Genomic DNA, 11500 nt, shown 5'->3' on the forward strand with positions numbered 1-11500 from the left:
TATAAACTAAAATGAAATTCATTGAATTATTCTTGTCTAATTCGAATTCACAATATGAGACAGCTTTGCGCGTGGATACTCCACAAAGAATTGTCCACTGTCATCCATTTTTCCTTTGATTTGATCGCTCTGAGTCGATTGCACGGGATCCATGGAGGTCATTTGGGTTTAATTGTACGGCTCGTATCTAAGTAGAATCGAGGAAAGCTGTGATCAGCGAATGCTAAGAACGAAACTGCAATAAAAGCTAAAATTGAGTTCATGGAATTGTTCTTGTTTAGTTCGAATGCTGTCTGTTGCTGAGTGTACTTTAAAAAGTTGTTTTAAGATGAGTTAAAACTTCGTTACTTCGTTACAAAACTATAGTTTTGGACTAGTTTCTATAGACATTACGTTTCATGTTTTTTTTATTCTAGATGGATTAATAACAATGAAAGAACTCACCTCCCAGAAAGTGTTTTCTCAGGACTTAGTGGGCTACAAAAACTGTAAGTCTGTTGACCCAAATACACTTTGAAACTATGACATAGCTGACCATAGCTATGTGCCTCGTTAGTTTACAGAGTACAGTGTGACTTACATACAAAGCGACTAATACAGCTGATTTAAACAAAGTGTCAATAGTAATAAATAACCCTTTCTGGGTCTAAAACTAACGTGCATTTGGACCTTAGCCTTCTAAGTTTAATGCTAACTGTTATTCCAGTATGTCATATTGGTTGTTTTTGTAACACCTATTTTTTTCATTTGTGCGAGGTCCCCTTATTAAAGAAAGGAGCACATAAAAAAATCAAGTTGATTTCTCAGTACCAACAAACATTAGTTTTGGCGTCGAGGAAATGACAAGATCTCGAATAAATGTGAATCATTATTATTATTACTATTATTACTATTTCTATAGCAATGGTAATAATAATCATAATCATAATAATGATATTTTAATAAGTGTTTACTCCAAATGATTGCATGAATTATAGAAATGAATACTTTTTGTACACCACGGGTATAACGAATAATATTTTCTATAAATTTGTAATTTTTTATAATGTCTAATTAAGCTTGGTTAAGATTTTTATTTTAGTGTAAAATATTGTAAGTTTAAAATTATTATTATTATTATCATTACCATTGTAAATATTCTTATTATTATTATTTAGAAATAAAGATTTTATAGTTCTCAAAAAGTCCTCCAAGTTTAGAACTATTAGATTTTTTACTTTATGATCCGTAAAGAGAACGTTTTTCATTAACGCTTACGGAAAAAGATATGTGTTTCAATTGCACAGATTTGGTCATAAGAATCCTTGTTCAGAAATCAAAAGTCTCATTAACAGCAGAAACCAGGGCCAGTGCTGCTTAGTATCTAGCCAAAAATTTTTTTCTTACTCTTTCCTCCGGCCGCGCGTTAGCCAGTTGGTGGGGGCCAGTCTCTTGCTTTATTATTCGCTGAGAAACGTTTACCTTTGTTTAAATACTTTTCATTTTGTATTATTTTTCCAGCTTTTCGGTGTTCTGTTTTAGTTTTTTTAAAATTGTTTTCTTTGAAAGTATCAAATCCACTGTCATCGATTTTTGTTTTGATTTTTTTGCGCTGAGTTTTTCCGGTAGACCCTATGAAGGACAATTGGGATTAATTGTACTGCTCTTATCTATTAAATAAGTAGAATCAAGTAAAACCGTGATCAGAAAATGCTGAAAACGAAACCGCATTATAACCTAAAATAAAATTCGTTGAATTGTTCTTGTTTAATTCGAATTACAAATAAATATGACACAGCTTTGCGCGTGCATACTCCAGAAAGAATTGTCCACTGTCATCCATTTTTCCTTTGATTTGATCCCTCTGAGTCGATTGCGCGGGCTCTATGGAGGTCATTTGGGTTTAATTGTACTGCTTTTATCTAAGTAGAATCGAATAAAGCTGTGATCAGCGAATGCTAAGAACGAAACTGCAATAAAAGCTAAAATTGAGTTCATGGGATTGTTCTTGTTTAGTTCGAATGCTGTACTGTTGCTGAGTGTACTTTAAAAAGTAGTGTGAACATGAGTTAAAACTTCGTTAGTTAGTTTTGTACTAGTTTCCATAGCCATTACGTTTCATGTTTGGGTCTAAAATTAAGGTGCATTTGGACCTTAGCCTTCTCAGTTTAATGCTAACTGTTATTCCAGTATGTCATGTTGGTTCTTTTTGTAACATCTATTTTTTTGATTTGAGTGAGATCCCCTTATTAAAGAAAGGAGCACATAAAAAAATCAAGTTGATTTCTCAGTACCGACAAACATTTGTTTTGGCGTCGAGGAAATGACAATATCTCGAATAAATGCGAATCATTATCATTATTACTATTTTTACTATTTCTCTAGCAGTGGTAATAATAATCCTAATCATAATAATGATATTTTAATAAGTGTGCTCCAAATGATCGAATGAATTATAGAAATGAACACTTTTTGTACACCATGGGTATAACGAATAATATTTTCTATAAATTTGTAATTTTTTATAATGTCTAATTAAGCTAAATTAAGATTTTTATTTTAGTGTAAAATATTGCAAGTTTAAAATTATTATTATTCTTACTATTGTTATTATTATTATTATTACTATTATTATTTAAAAATAAAGATTTTATGGTTCTTGAAAACTCTTCCAAATTTAGAACAATCAGGACATCATGAAACTTTAGTATTTCCGAACACTATGCGCGAAAACTTCGATTTTTTACTTTATGATCCGTAAAGAGAAGGTTTTTTCATTAACACTCACAGAAAAATGTATGTGTTTCAATTGAAGAGATTTGGTCATGAAAATGCTTGTTCAGAAATCAAAAGTCTACGTTAACAGCAGAAACCAGGGCCAGTACTCCTTAGTATCTGGCTAGAAATATTCTTCTTACTTTTTCCTCCGGCCGCGCGTTAGCCAATTGGTGAGGCCCAGTCTCTTGTCTTTATATTCGCTGAGAAACGTTTACCTTTGTTTAAGTACTTTTGATTTTGCATGATTTTTCCACCTTTGTGGTTTTCTGTTTTAGTTTTTTTTAATTGTTTTCTTTGAAACTATCAAATCCACTGTCATCCATTTTTGTTTTGATTCTTTCGTGCTGAGTATTTCCCATAGACCCTATGGAGGACAATTGGGATTAAATGTATTGATCTTATCTATTAAGTAAGTAGAGTCGAGTAAAGCCGTGATCAGCAAATGCTGGAAACGAAACTGCAATATAAGCTAAAATGAAATTTATTGAATTGCTCTTCTTTAATTCGAATTCACAATATGACACAGCTTTGCGCGTGGATACTCCACAAAGAATTGTCCACTGTCATCCATTTTTCCTTTGATTTGATCGCATTGAGTCGATTGCGTGGGCTCCATGAAAGGTCATTTGGGTTTAATTGTACTGCTCTTATCTAAGTAGAATCAAGTAAACCTGTGATCAGCGAATGCTAAGAAGGAAACTGCAATAAAAGCTAAAATTGATTTCATGGAATTGTTCTTGTTTAGTTCGAATGCTGTCTGTTGCTGAGTGTACTTTAAAAAGTAGTGTGAACATGAGTTAAAACTTCGTTACTTAGTTTTGTACTAGTTTCCATAGACATTACGTTTCATGTTTGGGTCTAAAATTAAGGTGCATTTGGACCTTAGCCTTCTAAGTTTAATGCTAACTGTTATTCCAGTATGTCATGTTGGTTCTCTTTGTAACACCTATTTTTTTGAGCCAGAAATATTCTTCTTACTTTTTCCTCCGGCCGTGCGTTAGCCAGTTGGTGAGGGCCAGTCTCTTGCCTTATTATTCGCTGAGAAACGTTTACCTTTGTTTAAATACTTTTGATTTTGTATGATTTTTCCAGCTTTTTGGTGTTCTGTTTTAGTTTTTTTTTATTCTTTTCTTTGAAACTATCAAATCCACTGTCATCCATTTTTGTTTTGATTTGTTCGTGCTGAGTATTTCCCATAGACCCTATGGAGGACAGTTGGGATTAAATGTATTGATCTTATCTATTAAGTAAGTAGAGTCGAGTAAAGCCGTGATCAGCAAATGCTGAAAACGAAACTGCAATATAAGCTAAAATGAAATTTATTGAATTGCTCTTCTTTAATTCGAATTCACAATATGACACAGCTTTGCGCGTGGATACTCCACAAAGAATTGTCCACTGTCATCCATTTTTCCTTTGATTTGATCGCATTGAGTCGATTGCGCGGGCTCCATGAAAGGTCATTTGGGTTTAATTGTACTGCTCTTATCTAAGTAGAATCGAGTAAAGCTGTGATCAGCGAATGCTAAGAAGGAAACTGCAATAAAACCTAAAATTGATTTCATGGAATTGTTCTTGTTTAGTTCGAATGCTGTCTGTTGCTGAGTGTACTTTAAAAAGTAGTGTTAACATGAGTTAAAACTTCGTTACTTAGTTTTGGACTAGTTTCCATAGACATTACGTTTCATGTTTTTTTATTCTAGATCACTTTATAACAATGAAATAACTCACCTCCCAGAAAATGTTTTCTCAGGACTTAGTTCGCTACAAGAACTGTAAGTTTGTTGACCCAAATACACTTTGAAACTATGACATAGCTGACCATAGCTATGTGCCTGGTTAGTTTACAGAGTACAGTGTGACTTATATACAAAGCAACTCATACAGCTGATTTAGACAAAGAGTCAATACTAATAAATAACCCTTTCTGGGTCTAAAATTAAGGTGGATTTGGACCTTGGCCTTCTAAGAATAATACTAACTGTTATTCCTGTATGTCATGTTGGTTCTTTTTGTAACCCCTTTTTTTTCATTTGAGCGAGGTTCCCTTATTAAAGAAGGAGCACATAAAAAAATCAAGTTGATTGGTTCCGACAAACATTAGTTTTGGTGCCGAGGAAATGACAATATCTCGAATATATTATTACTATTTTTATAGCAATGGTAATAATGATGATAATTATAATAATGATACTTTAACAACTGTTTACTCTAAATGATTGCACAAATTATGGAAATGAACACTCTCTATACACCTCGGGGATAACGAATAATATTTTCTATAAATTTGTAATTTTTTATGTCTAATTAAGCTTGGTTACGATTTTTATTTTATTGTAAAATATTGTATGTTTAAAGCTATTATTATTATTATTATTATTTCTATTATTATAATCTAGAAATAAAAGTTTTATAGTTTTCAACAAGTCCTCCAAATTTAGAATAATCAGGGCATTATGAAACTTTATTATTTCCGAACACTATGCGCGAAAACTTCGATTTTTTACTTTATGATCCGTAAAGAGAACGTTTTTCATAAACGCTCACGGAAAAATGTATGTGTTTCAATTGAACAGATTTGGTCATGAAAATCCTTGTTCAGAAATCAGAAGTCTACGTTAACAGCAGAAACCAGGGCCAGTACTCCTTAGTATCTGGCTAGAAATATTCTTCTTACTTTTTCCTCCGGCCGCGCGTTAGCCAATTGGTGAGGGCCAGTCTCTTGCCTTTATATTCGCTGAGAAACGTTTACCTTTGTTTAAGTACTTTTGATTTTGTATGATTTTTCCACCTTTGTGGTGATCTGTTTTAGTTTTTTTTTTTTGATTGTTTTCTTTGAAACTATCAAATCCACTGTCATTCATTTTTGTTTTGATTTGTTCGCGCTGAGTCATTCCTGTAGACGCTATGGAGGACAATTGGAATTATATGTATTGCTCTTATCTATTAAGTAAGTAGAATCGAGTAAGGCCATGATCAGCGAATGCTGAGAACGAAACTGCAATATAAACTAAAATGAAATTCATTGAATTATTCTTGTTTAATTCGAATTCACAATATGAGACAGCTTTGGGCGTGGATACTCCACAAAGAATTGTCCACTGTCATCCATTTTTCCTCTGATTTGATCGCTCTGAGTCGATTGCGCGGGATCCATGGAGGTTATTTGGGTTTAATTGTACTGCTCTTATCTAAGTAGAATCGAGTAAAGCTGTGATCAGCGAATGCTAAGAACGAAACTGCAATAAAAGCTAAAATTGAGTTCATGGAATTGTTCTTGTTTAGTTCGAATGCTGTACTGTTGCTTAGTGTACTTTAAAAAGTAGTGTGAACATGAGTTAAAACTTCGTTACTTAGTTTTGTACTAGTTTCCATAGACATTACGTTTCATGTTTGGGTCTAAAATTAAGGTGCATTTGGACCTTAGCCTTCTCAGTTTAATGCTAACTGTTATTCCAGTATGTCATGTTGGTTCTTTTTGTAACACCTATTTTTTGCATTTGAGCGAGATCCCCTTATTAAACAAAGGAGCACATAAAAAAATCAAGTTGATTTCTCAGTACCGACAAACATTAGTTTTGGCGTCGAGGAAATGACAATATCTCGAATAAATGCGAATCATTATCATTATTACTATTATTACTAGTTCTATGGCAGTGGTAATAATAATATTTTAATAATTGTTTACTCCAAATGATTGCATGAATTATAGAAATGAACACTTTTTGAACACCATGGGTATAACGAATAATATTTTCTATAAATTTGTAATTTTTTATAATGTCTAATTAAGCTTAATTAAGATTTTTATTTTAGTGTAAAATATTGTAAGTTTTAAATTATTATTATTCTTACTATTGTTTTTATTATTATTACTGTTATTATTTAGAAATAAAGATTTTATAGTTTTCGAAAAGTCTTCCAAATTTAGAACAATCAGGACATCATGAAACTCTATTATTTCCGAACACTATTCGCAAAAACTTTGATTTTTTACTTTATGATCCGTAAGGAGAAGGTTTTTCATTAACGCTCACAGAAAAATGTATGTGTTTCAATTGAAGAGATTTGGTCATGAAAATGCTTGTTCAGAAATCAAAAGTCTACGTTAACAGCAGGAACCAGGGCCAGTACTCCTTAGTATCTAGCCAGAAATATTCTCCTTACTTTTTCCTCCGGCCGTGCGTTAGCCAGTTGGTGAGGGCCAGTCTCTTGCCTTATTATTCGCTGAGAAACGTTTACCTTTGTTTAAATACTTTTGATTTTGTATGATTTTTTCAGCTACAAAAACAAAACGTAAGAGACAATGTTCTGGTAAAGGGGGGGACACCGCTCCACGATCGGCGTGACAGACGACTTCCGTAGCGTGACTAAAACCCTGAACTTATCTCCCCGACGCATGTGGCGAACCGCGCCGGATCGGACAAGTTGTAGGCCAGTAAAAGCCAAATAATGATATACAAGCCTAACTTTCCACGGCACTACGAGCTAAACCTCCGGCCAGCATCGTGTTATAATGGAAAGAGTGTAGGCGGTAAAAATAGCTCAAGCCTCCTTATCTCCCCAGCACTACGAGCGGACTCCGCCGGCACGTGCTAGATCGGACAAGAACAAAGGCAGATAGAGATAGTAAAATGGCATAGGATGAAAAACACCGAAGCTTGGGGAAGTCGCTGCGAGACTTAACCGAAGCGTGTACCGAGAGGTGAACCCGAATTTATTAAACTTGACCTTAACAAAACCTCCGAAGGGAGGGAGGGTGGGAATAAAATTCGTAAACGGTAAAGGTATTCCTTACAGTTAACGATGGAGCTCACAGAGTGATACTTTGGAGTTTACTAGACCTTTTATACTGAGACCAATGTCTAGGACTAAACCAATGGTGACTAACGTACCATCTAAAACAAACAACTTCTGTAGCGCTCAACGCGACATGAATGGGGAGAGTTGTTGCTTTTCGCCAATCCAGATAAGGGATATAACTGTAGGCAGACAGTATTAAAGACAAGGATAAAGGAACACAGTTCGGATTGCTAGAATATAGGAATCCATTCATGTCTCGTTTGCGTTGCGTAATGTTTACGAAGTAACGTGACATGTGGAGGGATAGCTCTACGAGTCACGCTCCATTAACTACGTTTTACAACGCTGTTGTAAAGCTTTATTAATGTCGCAGTTCCCGCGGATATTTATAGTTAAGACACACTACAAAAACAAAACGCAAGAGACAATGTTGGCGTAAAGGGGGGGACACCGCTCCACGATCGGCGTGACAGACGACTTCCGTAGCGTGACTAAAAGCCTGAACTTATCTCCTTGACGCACGAGGCAAACCGCGCCGGATCGGACAAGTTGTAGGCCGGTAAAAGCCAAATAATGATATACAAGCCTAACTTTCCACGGCACTACGAGCTAAACCTCCGGCCAGCATCGTGCTATAATGGAAAGAGTGTAGGCGGTAAAAATAGCTCAAGCCTCCTTATCTCCCCAGCACTACGAGCCGGCTCCGCCGGCACATGCTGGATCGGACAAGAACAAAGGCAGATAGAGAGCGTAAAATGGCATAGCATGAAAAACACCGGGGAAGTCGCTGCGAGACTTAACCGCCACTGATACGTGCAAAGCATGTATCCCCCCAAGCGCAAACTAAACAGCAACTAACTATGGTAACGAAACGACAGCCATACGCGGCGCAGCTGACAGTAAAACGTTGCGAGGCGTGCGAATGTAAAGCTGGTAGCAATCCGATGACCAGCAACCTAAGACCTTAATTAACCAGTCCGGCAAGCCCGCTGCAGCTGCTGTAGATGCGGCGCCCATGCGAAAACTGTGCCCTTTTAGCGACTTGTAGGGGAGACCGGCATGTCGAGCCGCATCCCTAAGAAGGTTAACAACGGCGGACCGAGTAAGCAAATGACCTGAGTGGAAGTAGAAAAGCGGCCCGTGCGGGCGGGCGGCCAAAAAATAATTACGCATAGCGGTAACTGCGCAAATTGGTAAAGGGGAACACGCAATAACCAGCGTGTGGCCCTGACGATAAGTGTCTGTCTTAGAAGCTTTAAGGAGAACGGACATTTGCTGTGGGCAAGCCTGACTAGGACGAAATGATATACAGTCGGCAGACAGATCAAACCGGGGGCGAAACTGGGAGATCCCGTTATAGGTAAAATCGTTACAATGGAGGAAGGCAAAGAAGGCTAGGGTGAAGGCAGCCCATATCATAGTGAAGTCCCGCTCCCCTAACCAGGTATGAAGAATTGGTTGGATTGCTGCTAACACAACGGGTGTGACGGGTTGGCGAAGGACACGAGACTTGCCCTGGAAACGAAGAATGCCCCGTAGCACCTTTTGCAAGAGAAGTTTTCCCTGAAGAGGATCGCCGTGGCCACAGGAAATGTGTAAATTACGAACCGCAGAGAGATACAATTTTATGGTACTATGCTTAACTGTTCGAGCGAGGTACGGGGCAAAATAAATAAGCGTCCCCTCAGAAGCTGGGAGTATGTCCCCGTCGTTTGACATAAGTCGGTTCATAAGGCAAAATTTGAGGAAGCGTTTTTCTCCGGAGCTGTACGTACGGTTCGTGGTCCACGCTAGTCCCCACCTCGCGTAAGTTTGGACTTCATCCCTTAGAGGGTCATGAGCGAAGGCGGGATGGTGCAAGGGGTTTTCTCGCCCGTGGGAGCCGCTGACCGGAAACGGGCGTCCTGAAAGCGTGAAAGGGCATCAGCAATTTCGTTAGAAACCCCGGGGACGTGACGTGCTCGAATAAAGAAATTATGTTTCATGGATATTAGAATAAGGAACCTAAGGAGGTCCTTGATGCGCGGAGCCTTTGAATGGCCCGAATTGAGAATGGCCACAATGGATTCGTTATCGCACCAAAATTGAATACGTTTTCCCGAGAAATGAGGGAACCAGATTGCGCATGCCACCACTATGGGAAAAAGTTCCTGCCTTCCGATGCTTATACCCCGAGCCCTGTTAAGCTGCATGTGAGGGGGCCACCTACCCTGGAACCACTGCCCATTGAAATAGCCCCCAAAACCAACGGAGCCAGAGGCGTCGGTGTACAGTTCGAGATCAGGAGAAGGGGTAACGGTGGTGTCTAAGAAGAAAGAGCGCCCATTCCACCCTGCGAGGAATGCTTTCCAAATTAAGAGATCTTTGAAAAATTCTTTGTTTAAGCGGATGTGGTGAAAACGGCTAGGGACTCCCCGAGTTAAGTTAATCATGCCCTGCAAAAACGTTCTCCCAGGTACTACCGCCTTACAAGCGAACTGTAAGGTACCGATAAGGGATTGAAGCTCCACCAACCGCACGGAGCGGCGAGTGGTAAAGGAATGGAGTAGTTCCCGGGTGCGTTGGAGTTTGTCCGCGGGAAGCCTGGCCTCCATGCGAGTGGAGTCTAGTTCAATACCCATAAACTCAAAAACTTGGGAGGGACCCAGAGTTTTGGATGCGACAACAGGGGCATGGACAGACATGAAAAAACGGAGTAATGTACTGAAGCTAGCCAGGTATTGGAGGCGAGAGGGCTCAGTTATGAAAAAATCGTCGAGGATGTGAAGGACGCGCTGTAACCCGTAATTGTGTTTTAAAACTCATTCCAAGGCATCGGAAAGTTGGTTAAAAAGGAAAGGTGCGGAACGAAGCCCAAAAGGGAGGTAGAGGTCTACATAATACTGTTTTTGCCAGTAGATACCTAGCAGGTGCCAATCGTCCGGGTGAATGGGGATAAGACGATAGGCCGATTTGAGATCAGTCTTTGCCATAAATGAACCCGGGCCCAGGGACTTGAGGATACGGATTGCATCGTCTACCCGGACATATTGGAGGGCATAGGGGTCCTTGGGAATGTGGTCGTTAAGACTATCCCCGTCAGGGTATGATAAATGATAAATTGTACGCCATTCGGAGGAGTGTTTCTTGGGGACCACGCCTAAAAGATGACACTGTAAATTGGGGAGGGGAGAGGAGATAAAGGGTCCCGCCACGCGCCCCAGACTAATTTCCTTGTAAAGATTCGATGTCACAATGTCGGGGTGCTGATTAGCAGAAATCAGATTGCGGGATACCCTGGGTTTTTTAGGACCAGTGTAGCCGACATGTGTACCATATCGAAGACAATTAATTAAAGTGTCAACAAAATTGCGATCGGGGTGCCCCGAAAGTTCCCTCTCTAAAACATCTACGTTAATGGGGGTAGTTACGTCAGGTGAACCCTGCTTGGCAAGGAGCTAAACTTTATCTCTTGCGGCGTTCGCCGGAACTGGTAGAGGTATGGTGGCGTTGAGTGGTCCTTGAGATGCTGTTAGGGCAGTTGATGATGGAGTGGGCAGCGGACCGGCAGCGGCGGCAGACGTGTGGGAACGGGCAAGTACTTGAAGTGCACCCAGAGGTACGGTTAAATCGGAAGCAGACAGGTCCGTTTCGGGGCTGCTGTCTTGGCGGCTCTGCGGTAGGACAGTCGATCTGGCTGTGGTAGGGGCTGGAGCATACAAGACAGTGCGGCTTAGCAAGGCCAGAGAAGGTAACGGTCCACAGTTGAAGGTCAACTTGATCCCAGCATATAGTTAAGTCGTAAGCGGCTCGGAAAGGAAGGCCAACCCCTTGAATTTGGTAGCCGCCCTGCTTATGATCTGCTGGTACTTAAGCAATTCAAGGGATCTTCGAGGATATGAAGAAACGATAACTGGCACGTAGGCAGTATAAGCATCCAACCACTTATGAAAATTGTCAA

General features: G+C 39.2%; 2 protein-coding genes across 2 annotated transcripts in view; one reads left to right on the forward strand and one right to left on the reverse strand.

The window, feature by feature from the left end:
- LOC137987751 (uncharacterized) overlaps nt 1-4536 on the forward strand; it is an 81355-nt gene extending 76819 nt beyond the window's left edge. Inside the window, exon 10 of the mRNA XM_068833825.1 lies at nt 4461-4536. Coding sequence (XP_068689926.1) covers nt 4461-4536 — 76 coding nt within the window. The remainder of the gene's footprint in view (nt 1-4460) is intronic.
- A 3882-nt stretch (nt 4537-8418) lies between these two features.
- Nucleotides 8419-9291, reverse strand: LOC137987753 (uncharacterized). The gene is made up of 2 exons (XM_068833826.1): nt 8973-9291; nt 8419-8645 (listed from the first exon to the last, which is right to left on the reverse strand). Exons 1-2 carry the CDS (start codon nt 9289-9291, stop codon nt 8419-8421), a joined length of 546 nt encoding a protein of 181 aa, XP_068689927.1.
- Nucleotides 9292-11500: the final 2209 nt, after the last annotated feature.

This window comes from Montipora foliosa, unplaced genomic scaffold (assembly GCF_036669935.1).
Source record: "Montipora foliosa isolate CH-2021 unplaced genomic scaffold, ASM3666993v2 scaffold_388, whole genome shotgun sequence".
Lineage (NCBI taxonomy): Eukaryota > Metazoa > Cnidaria > Anthozoa > Scleractinia > Acroporidae > Montipora > Montipora foliosa.